The 19,116-nt window shown below is 43.6% G+C and overlaps 1 protein-coding gene across 1 annotated transcript; it reads left to right on the top strand.

Annotated features, from left to right (window-relative positions):
• The first annotated feature begins 887 nt into the window (after nt 1–887).
• On the top strand, nt 888–4,099 carry LOC137816931 (uncharacterized). Its single transcript, XM_068620106.1, has 7 exons — nt 888–908; nt 993–1,160; nt 1,482–1,629; nt 1,725–1,809; nt 2,346–2,466; nt 2,584–2,669; nt 3,937–4,099. Exons 1-7 carry the CDS (start codon nt 888–890, stop codon nt 4,097–4,099), a joined length of 792 nt encoding a protein of 263 aa, XP_068476207.1.
• The last annotated feature ends 15,017 nt before the right edge of the window (nt 4,100–19,116 follow it).

Here is a 19,116-nt window from a genome sequence, read left to right as displayed (position 1 = left end):
CGACACACATTTATCAATGTTTTCTCCAATAATGTATAAACTTGAATAACCCTTCCCAAAACTGTAAAAAGTATGTGCAAAAGTATTTTTTGCTGCATGGACTGCATTTTCAACATTTTTTATGGTTTATGAGAAATGTTTGCAGATCTGTATAATTCAACCTGGTGTGTTTCATGAAGTCAACCAATTGCCACAGCTGCCAATCCTATGAAGTTCTGGGTGGTAGAGCAAAAGGTCTGTCATAGCCTTTCCCAAACGTTGTTCAAATTGGGCTGCCAAATAGAAAGTGGATTCTGGAAAGTATCATTAAAACGGTACTAATTTTGTCTGGATTCATAACATTGTTTGAATGAGGTTTATGAGAGCAGTGCACAATGATCAATTTTTTCTTCAATAGTGTATAAAGTACAAGAAACCATCCTAAAACTGTAAAAAGTATGTGCAGAATTGCTTTTGTATATAGGCAATGTGATGTACCTTTCATTGTCTAGAGGGGAGAATTCTTGCAAGATAATTAATTTATGTCTGCTCTAAAAAAAGTCGTGTCTTAGGTTTACCTTAACTGTGTTAAAATTTAGTTGACACATGGAAAGTTGAATGTGGAAAGCATATACATGGAAAGCTAGGTAATGCTGACTCTATTTAAATGAACTTCAACATTATGAATACATTCAGATTGAATTTTATTCTGTCATTGTGTTTCTCTCACTAAAATTGTTTTCTCTATTTTGTGGAATACACTATGTCTATATTGAAATTAGATCAAACAATGAATGTGTTAAATGACATGAATTCAACAAAGGAGTCATGGAATGTGGTTGTTAGAGTCTTACGGCTATGGTGTGTGCAAGATTTCACGAAACAGAAAATCCCTTTTTTCATTAGAGATGGTGCTACAAGATCAACAAGTAAGTTTTCCATAAAACTCTTGTGACATGCATATATTTTATATGTGTTGCTTTTGAACATGTTTTCCTTATGTATTTTTTTAGGGAGTACGAATCCATGCATGTGTGAGGAGGACACTAATATATAAATTCCAGAGTCAGATATCTGAAGGTCATGTGTATTCCATCCAATCGTTTAGTGTGGCATCCAATTTAGGATCTTACAGAATAACTAAACATGCTTATAAGATTAACTTCCAATATGGAACAAAGGTATCTTTAATGGCTAATGAAGTGGTACCACAAACTAAACCACATTACACCCCTCTTTCACTACTTTTTGTCGATGACTTTGACACTGATTTTTTAGTGGGTTAGTTAAATTAACTTTTTTGCTGGTTTTTGGTATCTTTTCAATACAAGTTTTCTGTTATTAACTTCAGTAGTGTTTTACACAGATATAATTGGAATTCTGACTGAGCGGGAGTTGACAAAGGAAGGAAAAGTTACCAAAATGAATGTCATCTCCATAGATTGTGATGGGTAATCTTCTAACTTCTATCCACCATTTTTTTAAAACTGATTGTGTAACAGAGTTGTGAGTTGTTTTGTGAGAGTAGTTTTAGGATTCAATGCACCCTTTTTGGGACTTATGTAGATAAGTTAAATGCATTTCTGTCAACTGGGGAAGTAGACAATGCAGTCATATCTATAGAATTTGCCAAAGTCAAGTTCTTCAGAGGTATCATTTTGGATGAATCAAAGTATCTTATCTCTATTATTTGTTATTAGTCTTGATTTCTTAATTTTCTTACATGTTAATTTTTTATTATATAGACAACATCTATGTTCAGAACTGTATTGATTGCACAAGAGTGGAATATAATGTACTGACTGAAGAAGCATTACTGTTGAAAAAGAGGTACTTTAGAAATATCATTATTTAATATTGGTCAAAAGCTTTTTTTAATGTATTATAATTTGTTTTTAATGGTAAAGGATGTTAGAAACAATGGAGTCTCCATCCTAGGGGCTCAGCCAACTGTGTGAATCTTCAAAGCAAATTCCTGAAGATGAGTTTCATCAGACCACCACCAGGAACACCATAGCAGGATTGAAGGATTGTAGAGAAGTAAACATCATTATATATTTTAAATTCTTATCTGTCTTTTGTTTCCACTTATTTTTACATTTTATTGAAACAGGTCAATACATTCATAGTTCTTGCAACTATAAAACATGTTGTGGATGATGATGATTGGTGGTATACTGCATGCATCTGTAACAAGACAGTTTACCCCGACTCCAAAATGTTTTTTTGTGAAAAATGCAATAAACACGTAATAAAGGTCACCCTTAGGTACACGTTTTGAAGTATATGTTATTGATATCTACTGGAATATTGATTATAGTACAATATTAATGTGTTGTGTTGAACATATTGTATTTGTATGGCAGGTATAAAGTGCAACTTCGTGTGATAGATGACACTGATTCTACAACCTTCATGCTTTTTGACAGAGAAGCAAGTTCACTGCTGAGTAAATCATGTGTTGAAATGTTTGAAAGCCATGATAAGGTTATTGTTGCACACCTTTAAATGTTAATTATATATATATATATATATATATATATATATATATACATACATATATAACTCGTGCATTGATTAATTTGAATTTCATTTTTATTTTAGAACGGAAATCTTCCAAATGAATTTGCACAAATATTGGAGAAAAAGGTTTTGTTTAAGGTTGATTCAAAAATGGATAAAGGCTTCAGGTTTGAGCAAACCTTTAGAGTTAAAAAATTGTGTGGATGAAGACATCATTCAACGTTTCATCAGTGACAATAATAGTTCATTGGTAAGTTATGTTTGACTGTACAATGTCTGTAATATAAAATGTCTATTAAGTACTGATTTTTTTAAATCCTCGTTTGTTTAATAAGGAGATATATGATCAAGATGGAAAAAAAGGAAAAGGAAAGCTAGCATTAACAAATGCTTACTGTGAGAACATCACAAAGGTATAAATAAATTCTAATAGACAATAGCATTACTTGAGAACATTTGTTCTAAAAGTGTGTGTATTGAAACAGGATTTGTTGACAAAGTTTGGGAGTGAATGCAATGACAGTGTTATAGTGACTCCACTCAAGAGACAATCTCCACCATTGTTGCAAGTTGGAGAGGACAATCTGCCACTCAAAACATTCAAAAGAAATGTTAAAATTGAGAAGTGAAATGTTATTTAAAATTTATGTGTGACATTTGATCTTTTGAGGATATGAGAGCAATTTGCTTACTTATGTAATATTGTAGTGGATTTGATATATTATGCAAAACAATGTCATAACTATTTTATGTTTTGAGGATATTATGATTATTATTATATATGACATGTTATGTATTCCATTGTATAGTTGTGTATTGCTATTTTGTAGGTTTGTATGTTTTGATCCTCAATGAATGAAGATTGTTAGAGTATGCTGAAAGTTTTGTGATAACAAAGTTGCAGAGGAGAACCAGAATGTTCCACGACATTGTTATAAGATTGAAGATTGTTCATACAATATTTCAAACATGTATAAATCATTTGAGATTTGATTATTAATGTGAATAATCAAATGTGTTGTTTGTATCTTTCAAGTGTGTTATGCAGTGCATGACTTTAACCCATGTAATGGATTTATTAATAGGTTGTAATAAATGAAATTTCAAGTGTAGTATTGGATTTGAGCTCAAACATTCTTTCTTTGGTGACATTATAATGAATAGTTTGTCCAGTTATTGCTAAACTTTATTGAAATATGCCATATATAAGCTACCAAACTTATATGCCATTTTTTTTTGAAATATAGAATTGAAGTTTGTTATTGATGACTTGATTTCTTAAGGTACTCCAGATAAAAATTGCAACAAAAAAAGTCCTCAGACAACCAGAATTTCTTATTGAGAAACAAATTATGTTTTAACAACAGGTAAATGAGGTTCTCATTGTTGGTTATTATTTACTGCTAATGTATTAAAATCAAAACTACATTGCAGATGTGACAAATCAGGCCACAATCCAAAAGAAAATGAAGATGGTTTTCAACCAAGAATCCACAAGCCAAAGGATAAGTTAACAACATTTTCATATGGATTAAACTACACACAGGATACGGTTTCTGACATAGAGAGTACAAAAGTTCATTTGAGAATGCAATAGAGAAAACTGTCATGGTTGTTACCCCACAATATACAACCCAAAAGAAAAACTTAACATATACAAACCATGGAGAAGAGTGTAATTTTTCACATAATGCAATATCAGACTTAGAGAATAGGCAACCCTCATGTCCTTTAAGTACAGGTAAGTCTTAAGGCCTTTCACATGTATAAATATGATTCTTCTTATTTATCTCATGATATACACAACAATTTTAGAAGCGAACTATATTCAAAATTTGAATTGCAAGGTTAGAACATTATTATTACTTGGTCAAAGTACATCTTAATATAACTAATGATTCAGTATAACGTTTTAGCATGTGTATTATAGAAAGATAATTTTATGAATTTTCAGATTTTTTTTATGTTGGTCAATGTGTTCATTGTGGAGTTGTTCTCTGGTATGATAAATCGAAGCATTCAGGAAAATATAAAATGTAATTTAATTAAAAATTAATTAAATTAAAATTGTAATTATAAAATTTAATTTTTGTTAAATTGGAATTAAAAAAATGATATATTAAAATGAATTTATAATGTGCACATGTATGTTCAAATATGCACCAATATTCTTTTTATGGTTTTCTTTACTTCTTATTCATAATGGAAAATAACAATTTATTTACTATAACTGTCATTTTCCAAAATTTAGAAAAACGTATTCCTACTTCATACTAAATGTATATGCTAACTAATTAAAATTAAATTAAAACTAAATTAAAATTCTAATTATAAAATATATTTTTTGTTAATTTGGAATTAAAAATATCATATATTAAAATGAATTTATAATGTGCACACATATGTTCAAATATGCACCAATATTATTTTTATGGTTTTCTGTACTTCTCATTCATAATGCAAAATATCAATTTATTTAGTATCATTGTCATTTTCAGAAATTAAGACAAATGTATTCCTACTTCATACTAAATGTATACGCTAACTAATTAAAAATAAATTAAATTAAAATTCTAATTATAAAATGTAATTTTTGCTAATTTAGAATTTAAATGTGCATTCAAATATGCACCCTCTTTATTTGGAATTCTGTTAATTCTTTTAGATAGGGATATGTGTGAAGGGGAATTTAACCACAAAAATATTTATTTATTCATGAGAGTGCATTTTTTAGGCATGCACTCTCCTATGCTGGATTGGATTGATGTGTTGCCTCATAAAAGTTTCTTAATTCACATTAAAACGTATACCTAACTCTTGAAGTCTGATGAGCATATATTTATTCACACTCACTAGCCTTATTCATAGATTATTGGACTATAATAATAAATAAATTCATTATTTTAATTAATATTCTTATAATTGGGTTTATTTGGGCTTTAACTATTATTATTGTTAATTTTGTGTTTTTAGAGTAAATTATCCGGAGGAAGCATCTACCTTTGTGAATTGGCCAAATATGCAAAAGTCCAAGTTGCTTCTTGAACCAAAACAGAAAACAAATTCTGAGGAGAAGAAAGAGAAAATAAAATCTACAATATCTCAGAAACAGAATTGGAAGCAAATCTTCTGCAAAATACAAGAATTCTGGAAAGATGGAAACTTAGAAACGGTTAACAATTGCAAAATACAAGAATTCTGGAAAGATGGAAACTTAGAAACGGTTAACAAAATATAAACTACAATATTCTCTCAAGATCCTTGGAGCAGAAAAGCCTATAAAAGGACACAAGCATCAAGGAGAAAAGAGAGAGCTTCATAGGGTTTTCTTAGTTTCTTTTCTTCTTTATAATTCTTTTGTTTTGCCTCCGCATGGAAGGCTAAACCTTTTTGGTTGATTCCTTTGTAATTTCCCATTGAGTTCTGAGGTTTTGTTCTATAAAAGTTTCGATTTTAAGTCTTTATAGCAGTTGTTTTTATTGTCTAATCTCCTGGAAAACTAGTTTTTGTGAGAGGTTGTACTTGAACGCATGATTGAGAGTCTTCCTTGTCTTAAACTTTGGTTTCTTAGTTAGTTTGCATCGTTCTAATTAATTTCTTGGGCGCATGATTCAAGAGAGAGGAGGTAAGCATTCCCATGGAGTATACGCATGGAACAAAGTGGGTATTAATTAAACTAGTAGACGCATGCTTTACTAGTGAGTTTCAGTTGAATCAGATCGGCGCATGTTCAATCTGGTTTAGCTCTGTTGGAGGATTGAGAAAAGATTAATCTTTAGAGAACCTGTGAAGAATTCAATGGTGGAAGAACTTGGGATCAACCGCTTTTTATTTGCTATTTTAATCTCTTTTATATTTTTTGCACAACTATCTCAAACCCCCTTTGCATCTTTATTGTTATTGCTAACTTTTATTGCTTGCAGATAGATTTTAAACCCTGATCAACTGATTTTACTATTGGATTCGTTAGGAGACGACTTGGGGTCATCTGGCCACAATTATACTATCATCTCTCTAGTGTTAGACAAGTCTACGCTAGAATCATATTAATTTGACAGCAAAACGACAGCTATCAAAGTCTTTTTCAAACTCTTACATTTTAAATCCATTGTTTACCCAATCTTCTTTCTATGGTTTTTTTGTACTTCTCATTCATAATGGAAAATAACAATTTATTTACTATCACTGTCATTTTCCAAAATTTAGAAAAATGAATTCCTACTTCATACTAAATGTATATGCTAACTGTACAAGTTGGACTTAATGTGGACAACCATATAGGTTGTTCAAACATTATTAATATTTATAACTATTATATTTCTGTTTTTTAATTTATGTTTTTTTTTTGTGATTTGGTATTTTGTTATTTTCTATAAATTTAGTATCTTTGTTATATTGTATAAATTTCTTTACTTACAAATTGTATGAGTTGATTGTGTTCCTGCCGGTTGACCAGGATCGTCTTTGCGCGTGGCTTGTCCTCACGAGCTAGGGCACCATCGTTCTGCTATGTCTGTGAGTATCTGAAAAGAAGTGGACAAAGGGGCGCCCTCGCGGTCGTTTGCACTCCGACGATCAAGTCAGCTAGCGAGAAACATCAAAGGTGACGCACCTCTGTATCGGAACACCGTGAACAGATGCTCTGAAGGTGGTCAAAAATGCTGGATAACTAATGCTTTCTTCCCTAATTGTCTGTGCGTACAGTGGGTGCGCGAGCAAAACAACTAGGGTTTGTGTGTGTAAAACTGAGTTTGATCTATGTTTCAAACGTCTCAAGCCCCTTTTCAACGTCTCCAGCCTTCAAAGCGTCTTAAAGCGCATTTAAAGCGTATAAAAACGTTCAACGCGTTTAAAACGTTCAAAGCATTTAAAGCGTTTAAAGTGCTTTAAAACGTTCGAAACGTAAACTAAATTTAAGCGTACCTTAGCAAACTTTCAGGAAAACATTGATGTTTCAGTGCTTACTGCCACGTGTTCCTTTGACTTGATCGCTACTCTACGTGGAGGGCCTCACAGCGCCGTAACCCAACTTAGGGACATTCCATCGTGTAAGTCCTTCTTCTTCGAAGTGCATCTGGCGCAAGGGGTGACTTTTTGGGTGCCAACTCATGCGCCCCAACCTCTAGTCACTTGCCCTGGGAGTGTATCTGCCTTTCTCTCGTACCATGCACATGGTTCGCCCTTGGGCGTGGCCCTCTCATGGGTCGTATCTGTCCCAGGGGCCCCCAGAGGTGGCGTGGGTACTTCACAAGTCAGGTTACTCCTCACTGGTACTAGAACTATGGCCTTGAAGCCACCTTTCTCTTCTCTTAATTACTATTCTGAGGTACTGAGGCCTCTCGCGGCGTCGCCCCCTCCACTGTCTTTCCTACCCATGGGTATCGAGGGGTGACACCGTAGATGCGTTAACTTGGCAACGCCCTAACCTGGCGACGCCTCATCTTGGCGACGCCTTAAGCGGTCAACCTGTTGACTTTCTTCCATTGGGCCCCCTTGAGGGGTCCAACATACGTTGACTTTGACTTTGACTTTCGTCAACGTCCGGGGACGGAACGGTACACAAGCCCCCCAGTCTTGAGCTGACACTTGTTTCAGCAAAAAGACTAAGGCCTCGCCCTATCATCCACGTAGCATTCCTGCTGACGTGACATTCCCTTGAGCAGTTGACGTGACACTCTCTGAGCGTCTGACGCGACATTCTCTGCGCTGAAGATGTGACGCTTTAAGTTGCGTGCTAATCTCTCGACACGTGGCACGATCCTACGGCTGGGGACGAGTGTCGTTAGCGCTTTCAAGTTAACATTATAACCTTTTGAAAACGCGCGCTCAAGGCACTGATCCATTCGCTCTTTTCATATTCCCTCTACCGTTCACCTTCTTCTCCAAAAACTCTCTCTGCATTCTCTCTTCGCACTCCTAACCTTCGTCCATCCGATCACCTAAAGGTACGATTTTTCCTTTTCAATGACTCTTCTCCTTTACTGTTTTGCACTTATGACTGCCTGGGATTGTTTATATTTCTGCATCTCTTGTGTTCTTCTCCTTTCCCCCACATCTCTTCGTTCTTCCCTCTTTTCAGGATTTCTCGCGTGGGTAGGGTTTCTCTTCCCCTTTCTACCTTATCCCCATCTGCTAAACCTTTTTCCTTTCTTCCTTCTTCAGCTTTTCCATCAAACCATGGTGTTGAAGATGGATGAAGCTCATCTCTACCTAGTCTTAGTGTGTTTGATGTAGATGTTAGCTAGGTTGCTTTGTAGGTTACTGATCCTGCCTGTTGACCGGAGCGCTGGAGAATGCCTCGTCAAAGGATCGACGTGCGCACCGCTTATCACCTTCGTTCCTCCTCTGGATCTACTTCAAGAACCTGCAAAGAAACGACACGGCGCCGCTGCGGCCGATCGCACTCCGACGCTCAAGTCAGTGGCGGTATCACCAAATACTAAGAACTAGAACCGTGCAAAAACTCTCTCTCACAACAGCTCTGTCACTCGCAAGCGTAAAGTGTATGAACTGAACGTGCGTACCTCAGAAAGTTCGTTAAGAGCTCTTATATACCTGGTGATTTTCTCTCTCCTGGCAGTTACAGACTTGGACACGTGGCTCGTATCCAACTGTACACGTGCCATCATCTGGAGGCTCCCTGACTTGGCGCTGCTTCTACTCTCATTTTGGCTAAGTTACCTATGCATGGTACTGCCCAGTGCATAGCTAACTCAGGAGTGCGATCTCTACTGAAACTGGCGAGTTAGGGCCTTCATACACCTTCCCTGTGGTCTCGCCGGCCGCCTTCATAATCTGCTTCTCCTTCATCTTCGGCGATGTGCTGGTTCTGGCGACCTCCGACTGCTTGGTCGCCTGAGTCTGCATCTGGCGACTTCATCCTCAGCCTGGCGATCGCCTATTCTGGTAAGCTGGAGATCGGAACACGCCAACTTAACAATCGGCGACTACACGTGCCTCCCAACTTCCTTCCTAACTGCCAACCTGGCGCCTTGTCAACACGCCTATACTGTAGCAGGGTGCCACGTCATCATACCCGACCACCAGGGCGGTACACAAGCCCCCCAGTCTTAAGCGAAGACTTGTCTAGCGAAAAGACTGAAAGAGCCTTCGCTAGCACCGGTCTACGTGGCACTGACGCATAATTCCAAGCGATAGTACTTTCTGCTGCTCTGACGCTCCACCAAACCCTTCGCGCATCGTTCGACGCGTGGCTCTCATCAACGGCTATCTTCATCTGCCGTTAGCGCTTCCCAAAACCATTTCGAAAACCCTTAAACCCATTACGTTCCACTGTTCCATCACTTTCTTCGTGCTTGCAAAACGCTCTAACTTCCCTCTGTGAAACTCTCGACGCTCTTCATCGTTCCAGATCTCCACCTTCCTCCCTCGCCTTCCTGATCATTGAAAGGTAATTACTTTCCTTCATCTGCTGGGTTTCCTTGCATTTTCACCGATTTGCATCATCCTGTAACTGCCTGGTGCATACGCTGTCGAGCAGTGGCTCGAAAAGGAGATCGGAGGGAAAATCTTCAAGCTGGGAAGATCTCTGGAAGTCGATCTCCAAGACCAGATCGCCAGGGTGATTGAGCGGCATCTGGACGCGTTTGCATGGTCCGCCTCGGACATGCCCGGGATCGATCCCGACTTCTTGTGCCATCACCTGGCAATGGACAACATGGTGAGACCGGTGCGACAAAGGAGAAGGAAATTCAACGAGGAAAGGAGGCAGGCAATCAGGGACGAAACCCAGAAACTCCTCGTTGCAGGCCACATCAGGGAAGTCCAGTACCCTGAATGGTTGGCAAATGTCGTACTGGTGAAGAAGAGCAACGGGAAATGGCGCATGTGCGTCGATTTCACCGATCTGAATAAAGCTTGCCCAAAGGATTCATATCCTTTACCAAGCATTGATGCCCTGGTTGATAGTGCTGCAGGGTGCAAGCTGCTGAGCTTCCTGGATGCCTTCTCGGGCTATAATCAGATCAAGATGCATCCCATGGATGAAGAGAAAACAGCCTTCATGACGGAGAGGTCGTGCTACTGCTATAAGGTGATGCCCTTTGGGCTGAAGAACGCGGGGGCCACGTACCAGAGGCTGATGGATCGAGTACTTGCACCAATGCTGGGAAGGAACGTGCAAGCTTACGTCGATGACATGGTCGTGACCTCGCAGGAGAAGAGCAAGCACGTTGCAGACTTGGAAGAATTGTTCGCGACGATCGCCAAGTTCAAGTTGAAGCTTAACCCGGAGAAATGCATTTTCGGCGTGGAGGCTGGAAAATTTTTGGGTTTTCTCTTGACTGAGAGAGGAATAGAAGCTAACCCGGACAAGTGTGCCGCCATCTTGGCGATGAGAAGCCCGGCTACGGTGAAAGAGGTCCAGCAGCTAACAGGTCGGATGGCAGCCCTATCTCGCTTCGTGTCAGCTAGCGGGGAAAAGGGGCATCCCTATTTTCAATGTCTGCGGCGCAATAACAAGTTCGCTTGAAAGAGTGCGAGGAAGCTTTCGTCAAGCTGAAGGAGTATCTGGCGAGCCCGCCGGTTCTGTGCAAACCGCTGGCGGGAATTCCTCTCAGGTTGTACTTCGCTGTGACTGAGAGGGCGGTGAGTGCGGTGCTCGCCCAGGATCAAGATCAGGCTCAGAAGCCTATTTATTTCGTGAGCAAGGTGTTGCAGGGCCCAGAAACGAGATATCAGGCCCTGGAGAAGGCTGCGCTGGCTGTGGTGTTTTCGGCGAGGAGGTTGCGCCACTACTTCCACAGTTTCACAATACTGGTGATGACTGACCTGCCCATCCAGAAGGTCTTGAAGAAACCTGACGTTGCGGGAAGAATGGTGAAGTGGGCAGTAGAGTTGTCAGAATTTGACATTACATATGAGCCCCGAGGCCCGATCAAGGGGCAAATCTTTGCAGATTTTGTAGTCGAGCTCTCATCAGAGGCGACGCGGGTTGAAAGAGATGATTTCCGTTGGGTACTCTCGGTGGATGGATCGTCGAACCAGCAGGGCAGCAGTGCTGGAGTCATACTGGAAGGACCCAACGGCGTGCTGATCGAACAGTCGCTGAGATTTGCCCTCAAAGCCAGCAACAATCAAGCAGAGTACGAGGCGCTGATCGCCGGGATTCTGCTGGCCAAGGAGATGGGAGCTAGAGTGCTGATGGCTAAGAGTGACTCGCTGCTAGTCACAGGGCAAGTAACAGGCGAGTTCCAGGCTAAAGATCCACAAATGGCGGCTTACTTGGCGTATGTGCAGGAATTGAAGAGTTCCTTTGCCTCTTTTGAGGTGGTACATGTGCCCCGGGAGCAGAATGCCCGAGCTGACTTGCTTGCTAAGCTCGCCAGTTCAGGCAAGGGGGGTAGGCAGAGGACGGTGATTCAAGAAACTCTGAAGACGCCGAGGGCATTTGTAGCAGATCACCTGGTCCTTCAGATAAGCAAGTCGACGGAGAGAGCAGCGAGAAGCCATAAGTCTTTGACGCAAGAAACTCTGAGATCGCCAAGAATTAGAGCATGTCGAGGAGAGAAGGTGGACGTGATGCAGGTCTGCGCCACCCATGAGCCAGACACTTGGATAACGCAATACAAGCGGTGCTTGGCGGATGGCCTCCTCCCGCTGGATCCAACAGAAGCTAGGAAGGTAAAGAAAAATTTCAGCAAGTATACATTGATTGATGGCGATCTGTACAGGTTTGGGTTCACTCACCTACTCCTGGAATGCATACACGGCGAGAAGTGCACGAGAATTATGGCAGAGCTCCACGAAGGAATATGTGGAAGTCACGTCGGAGGTCGAGCTCTGGCCGCGAGGACTCTCCGTGCAGGCTACTATTGGCCATCCATGAGAGAAGATTGCAAGAAGTATGCCCAATGCTGTAAACAGTGCCAGCAGCACGCCGATTGGCATAAGGCACCTCCCGAGGAGTTGAAGTCGATCTATAGCCCTTGGCCGTTTCATACTTGGGGAATCGACATCCTGGGACCTTTCCCACTGGCGATCAGGCAGATGAAGTACTTGGTGGTGGCGATCGAGTATTTCACCAAGTGGATTGAAGCAGAGCCAGTGGCCCAGATCACCGCACACAAGATCGAAGGGTTTGTGTGGAAGAACATTGTGTGCCGGTTTGGAGTGCCTAAGCGCCTGGTGTCAGATAATGGGACGCAGTTTGCAAGCCACCTGTTGAAGAAGCTTTGTGAAGGGGTTGGAATTCAACAAGTGTTTGCATCCGTCGAGCACCCTCAGACGAATGGCCAGGTGGAATCAGCTAATCGGGTGTTGTTGAGAGGTTTGAAGAGAAGGCTTGAGAAAGCCAAGGGAAGTTGGGCTGAGGAAGTGCCCCGGATAGTCTGGGCGTACCACACCACCGAGCAGTCAGGAACCCATGAGACCCCGTTTAGCTTGGTCTACGGGTGCGATGCCATGATTCCAGTCGAGATCCAGGAGAGCTCGCCGAGATTCCAGAACTTTGTAGAGGAAGACTCGAATGCAGAGAGAAGGCTGAACCTGGATCTGCTGGATGAAGTCAGGGAAGAGGCAAGGCTGAAGGCTGAGGCGGTGAAGAGGAGGATTGAGCGAAGATACAACTCAAAGGTGATGCCAAGGCAGTTTAGAGAAGGCGATCTGGTGATGAGGAGGGCCCACCAGTACGAGATGGAGAATAAACTGTCACCCAAGTGGACTGGACCGTTCAGAATAACCGAGGCGCTCGGGAACGGGGCCTACCGCTTAGAGACGCTGGAAGGAGGAGCGATCCCTCGTACCTGGAACGCCACACATCTGAAGTTGTACTATAGTTGAAAGCTTTGTAAGTAAAGACAAACACAAATGTTATATTACAATGTCTCTGTTAAAACAGTTTCAAGGGGGCACTCTTTTTTCCCTAAGGAGGGTTTTTAATGAGGCCACCCAATAAAAGAAGAGTTTTCGAAGTATAAGGTGTTTTCAGATTGCATGTGTGATATTTTCAAAAGTTCTGAAGAAAGACCTTGTCATTCGTACATGATTTAAGGCAAGAAAAGATATATCGCGTGCTTTCTAAAAGTTTTTAAGTCCTCATCGTTTTTCGGCGATCGGAGGCACCAGTTAAGTTTTCAAAGTCCTCATCGTCTTTCGGCGATCGGAGGCACCAGATGAAAGACCTCAACGCCCTCGCGCGTTTTGAGGCAAGTTAAAGACCTCCTCGCCGTTGAGCGAGCGCAGGCGAGAAAGAGAAAGGTCCTCAGTGCATCCAGGGGAGAGGAGATGTACGCCCTGGGCAAGTTGAGGCACCATACAAAGTCCTTACTAAGGCCCATTAAAGACCTCCTCGCTGTCGAGCGAGTGCAGGCGTGAGAAAGAAAAGGTCCTCAGTGCATCCAGGGGGGAGGAGATGTACACCCTGGGCAAGTTGAGGCACCAGACAAAGTCCTTCTCGCCGTCAAGCGAGTTAAGGCCATTTAAAGTCCTTCTCGCCGACGAGCGAGTTCAGGCGAGTAAAAGTCCTTCTCGCCGATGAGCGAGTTCAGGCGAGTTAAAAGACCTTCTCGCTTACGTGCGAGCATAGGCAAGATAAAATCCTTCTCGTCTCGAACGAGTTCAGGTATAGCGAAGAGGGTGGAAGAAACTTGAAAGGTGGCTAAGGTAGGTTCGAAGAGAACGCCCAGCCAGCCGGTCTTTTGCTTTGAAGGTCAGGAAGGCAAGAGGAGATTCCAAAGGGCGTTTCTACCCCAGATAAAGAAACGATTGCCAAAGCATGAGGCTAGAAAAAGCTGATGTTACCAAGGGGTCTTGGCGATCGGGAAAGGTTCAAACGACGGCGAGAAGGTCGAAAGACTTGTTTGATGAAGCAGGTCGAGTGGGATGTTGTTCGAGCCAACGATTAAGTTACAGTTCGTCGCTTGAAGGGTATTCTTGTAATGAGGTTAGTTGCCTTAAGAGTACAAGTTGTTTAAGGTGATTTTTGCTTAAGTTTGAGTTGGCTCGAGGCGGTTCCGTCAAAGGTCGCGTTTGCAAAATCGCTAAGTTAAATCCGACAAAGTTAAGCATACAAGGAAGGCTAAAGCGCTTAAAAGAAGTCAAGGGAGAGAATATCCAAGTTCAACAACTGAAATGAGTATCTGTCCAAAACACATATGCAAAAGTTTTTACAAGGTAAATACAAGTGAATTTATAAAGAAGCAGATGGGGTGGAGTTGGTTGAGTCTTCGGCGGGAATGACCTTTCCATCTACTACTTCGTTGTTTAACGACACCATGCTGAGGTCGAGATCAGGGAATAGGCATGCGAATTGCTCCCGAGCGGCTTCGAATCCAGCAGTCAGAATCTGAGCAGAATTTAGCCTAAGTTCTTCAAATTGTCCTTGAAGCTCTTCAACCTGTTTCTTGAGCTCCTTGTTCTGCTGCCCCTGCTCTTCAACCTGTTTTTGGAGTTGTTTGTTGGTCTCTTGAGCATGGAGAAGGTCGTCAGTAACCTTCTTGGATTCTGTTTGAGCTTGGGCCAACTCGGCAGCCATCTTCCCTTTCTCCTTGTTTGCCTCGGCGAGATCAGCCATGGCGTCGTCTCTCGCTTTCTCTACTTGCCCAAGTAGCTTCTCGCGATCGATTGACCTTTGCTCCAGTTTTTGTACCTTATCGGCATTAGCTTGAATATGAGCCTCCAGGTCGCTCGCCTTGGTGCGCAGAGGCACGATTTTGCTTTCTAGCTCGACTTTCTCTTGGGCAAGATCATGAATTTTGCGGCGAAGGTCAGTGGCCTCTTGACGCGCCAATCTGAGCTCGGTGCTCATCGCGTCTTCTACTCGGGAGTGTTCCATCTCCGCGAGCGTCAGATTGGCAGACAATTTCTCCACCTCGAGCCTCATGGTGCTGTTGTCAGTCCTGAGGTTGAAGAGATCATCTTGAAGCCTCCTGGTGGAGCTCTCCACAGCCCTCGTTATAATCGATGGGATATCCTCTGCGATGGTTTTCAGTTTAGCAGTCAGAGGTTCCCACATCCTTGTGACCTCGAGGGAAAGGTTTGCAGCTTGGAGAGGCGCCAGGGGGGCTTGTTGAGGGTTCTCGTCGCCACCTTCCTTAGCAATATTTTCAGTGGTTGCTTCCTGACGTGGCGACGCAATCGGAGATTCGGTGATTAGGATTGGAGAGGTGTGAGCGACCTCATCCCCGATTGGAACGATTCCTGCAGCTGAAGTGTTTGAAGGGGGGCCCCCTCCTGCTGATATATGTAGTGTAGAGGCGCTCGGGGGGTCCTCCAAGAAATTTGGCTCTTGGGCCTCAGTTGCAGGTGGCGCAGTGGCCAATGGAACTGCTTGGACTGGTGGTGAAGGGGCTTGAGGTGTTGGCGATGAGGGAGGAGGAGCAGGCGTTGATGGGGGTGGTGAGGTTGGAAGAGGGGGTTGAGCAGGTGGAGAAGATAGTGCCACCCTCTTCCTTTTCGTGACAAGGCCATCCTCTGTGACCTCGTCGTCCTCTTCTTCCTCTTGGACGACTTGGGGGGCTTTCCGCTTAGGCCTCTTAAGGACCAGCCTTTTGCGTTGGGTGGGCTCCTTGGGCGGTGATCGCCCATGAATGATGGCCTTCTCGACCGCCGAGTTTGGCACCGTCTGAGAACCGGTCGCCAACCCGTGGTTTCGGGCAAGCGCCTTCAAATCGGCGAGCATGTTTTTACCCAGCATATTATCTGCATGAAACAAAAATGCATGAGTTAGCTCAGGGAAGAAAGCGATAGGTGTATGAGGCAATGAAACAGCAGAACAGCAAAACAGGTATATGCAGAAAAGGTAAAACCAAAGTCTTGTGCGTGTCGCACAAGACGCCCAGAAGCAGGATCAGAAGCAATATCATAACAAGAGTGTAGTGTCCTAACCTATTTGGAATTCCAACTGGTCCTCAAAGAACTCGAAGGAGATCAGGGTGGGGGTCAGGAATGTTATGTTGGCATCTGCCACCCTCTTCCAGAATAGGCAGAGGTCTCGGTCCAAAGCTCCCATGCTATCAGGACTTCTGGGCCTCCTGAAGCAGCTCTTAGACTCCTTTTTCCCCTTGTCCACCCAGTACAAGGGGAAGCCGTCGAGAAGGGAAGTGTCTTTATCGTTTGCACGAACCTGGATGAACTTCCCCTTCCAATCTTTGTATGATTGCTGGAAGATGGTAAAAATGGATCTCCCAGCAATGGCATTCAGGCTGACCCACAGGCGGTCTCCAGGGTGTTTGGCCTCAAACAGGAACAAAAACACGTCCACCGACGCGGGCAACCCTTGGTGGGCGCACGTTATTTCGAAGGCTCGAACAAACGCCCAGCTGTTGGGGTGAAGCTGGGCGGCGGCAATGTTGAGCTCGGTCAAGAGTTCCCTCTCGAATCGGGTGAGGGGAAATCTGAGTTTGACTTTCTTGAAGAAAGTTGTATAAACAAAGCAAAAGGGGCCGTCGGCGCTCACTTTGTCATCAGCGCACACTGGCAGAGCGGCGGGGCAAGGCAGCACCATCATCCTCTCGTCGTGCTCCTTATGAAACGATTGATAGGCCTCGTCCCCCTTTGTCAACCGCAGAACTGCTCCCGCAGTGTTCACCGACGAGGTCTCCTTTAGAAGGGTTGGGGTGGCCCAAGGATATAGTGTTTTGAAGTCTGGCAGAGGCACGGGGGCTCCTCCAGCGTTTGGTGGAGTCGCCTGGGCCAGAGCAGCTTGGGAAGATGCAGGCCTCTCAGCCTGCGAAGAGGAAGCGCCACGAACTTGGGGTGGGTCGTGCGCTTGTGAAGAAGGGTTTCGTGCTGATGGAGGGGGGTTCGGGTGATCTTTGTGCGAGTCATGATAGCAACTGCAAAGGAAGAAGAAAGGAAAAACAATCAGGGGGTTACAGAGGCTGACTCGGTCATGGAAGGAAGGTGAAACGACGAACGAATGTGAGTTCGTTGCGACGATCGACAAAGCCCTAAGTTACGCAGAAGAGAAATGGAGAAACGACCCACAGCGTATGCACCAGGCAGTTACAGGATGATGCAAATCGGTGAAAATGCAAGGAAACCCAGCAGATGAAGGAAAGTAATTACCTTTCAATGATCAGGAAGGCGAGGGAGGAAGGTGGAGATCTGGAACGATGAAGAGCGTCGAGAGTTTCACAGAGGGAAGTTAGAGCGTTTTGCAAGCACGAAGAAAGTGATGGAACAGTGGAACGTAATGGGTTTAAGGGTTTTCGAAATGGTTTTGGGAAGCGCTAACGGCAGATGAAGATAGCCGTTGATGAGAGCCACGCGTCGAACGATGCGCGAAGGGTTTGGTGGAGCGTCAGAGCAGCAGAAAGTACTATCGCTTGGAATTATGCGTCAGTGCCACGTAGACCGGTGCTAGCGAAGGCTCTTTCAGTCTTTTCGCTAGACAAGTCTTCGCTTAAGACTGGGGGGCTTGTGTACCGCCCTGGTGGTCGGGTATGATGACGTGGCACCCTGCTACAGTATAGGCGTGTTGACAAGGCGCCAGGTTGGCAGTTAGGAAGGAAGTTGGGAGGCACGTGTAGTCGCCGATTGTTAAGTTGGCGTGTTCCGATCTCCAGCTTACCAGAATAGGCGATCGCCAGGCTGAGGATGAAGTCGCCAGATGCAGACTCAGGCGACCAAGCAGTCGGAGGTCGCCAGAACCAGCACATCGCCGAAGATGAAGGAGAAGCAGATTATGAAGGCGGCCGGCGAGACCACAGGGAAGGTGTATGAAGGCCCTAACTCGCCAGTTTCAGTAGAGATCGCACTCCTGAGTTAGCTATGCACTGGGCAGTACCATGCATAGGTAACTTAGCCAAAATGAGAGTAGAAGCAGCGCCAAGTCAGGGAGCCTCCAGATGATGGCACGTGTACAGTTGGATACGAGCCACGTGTCCAAGTCTGTAACTGCCAGGAGAGAGAAAATCACCAGGTATATAAGAGCTCTTAACGAACTTTCTGAGGTACGCACGTTCAGTTCATACACTTTACGCTTGCGAGTGACAGAGCTGTTGTGAGAGAGAGTTTTTGCACGGTTCTAGTTCTTAGTATTTGGTGATACCGCCACTGACTTGAGCGTCGGAGTGCGATCGGCCGCAGCGGCGCCGTGTCGTTTCTTTGCAGGTTCTTGAAGTAGATCCAGAGGAGGAACGAAGGTGATAAGCGGTGCGCACGTCGATCCTTTGACGAGGCATTCTCCAGCGCTCCGGTCAACAGGCAGGATCATCAGGCGCCCACCGTGGGGCCGTGTAAAACGTGCTCCCATCCACAGCGTGAGTTCGTGGAAGTTTTCGAGGTTTTCTGCGCGGTTGTGTGCTGGTGCAACCGTCGTGTGCAGTTTCTTTGAGTTTCGTTCGGTGAGTTCGTGTTTTGTACCGTTTGTTTGGCTTTCAATCGGTGGAGTGAGGTCTTTTGTTGCTTGCGCGCAATCTGTCTGGGGGAAGTTCGAGTTCTTTTGTGGTTTTCCGCGAAGGTTTGCGGTGTTCGTGGTTTCTTGCGCAGTTTCTTGAGTTTTCTCCGATTGATCGCTGTTTCGATCGTGGTTGAAGTGTTGTTTGCTGTATTCTTGTGGTTCGCTGAAGTTGATGAGAAAGATGAGAAGCAATCGTTCCAGTCCTGTGGCTCCCGTCGCTGCTGAAGGCGACGCCGCCATGACCATGGCGC

This window comes from Phaseolus vulgaris, unplaced genomic scaffold (assembly GCF_000499845.2).
Source record: "Phaseolus vulgaris cultivar G19833 unplaced genomic scaffold, P. vulgaris v2.0 scaffold_13, whole genome shotgun sequence".
Classification (NCBI taxonomy): Eukaryota; Viridiplantae; Streptophyta; class Magnoliopsida; order Fabales; family Fabaceae; genus Phaseolus; species Phaseolus vulgaris.
The sequence above is the reverse complement of the archived record's forward strand: the minus strand, read 5'-3'. Positions and strand labels throughout refer to the sequence as shown.

Excerpts from the sequence above, each read along its gene's own strand:
- LOC137816931 (XM_068620106.1), top strand. The coding sequence starts at position 888 with ATGGTGCTACAAGATCAACAA. Across the intron at positions 1,810-2,345 it reads GCATTACTGTTGAAAAAGAG|GTATAAAGTGCAACTTCGTG; the intron begins GTACTTTAGAAA and ends TTTGTATGGCAG. Across the intron at positions 2,467-2,583 it reads TGTTTGAAAGCCATGATAAG|AACGGAAATCTTCCAAATGA; the intron begins GTTATTGTTGCA and ends TTTTTATTTTAG.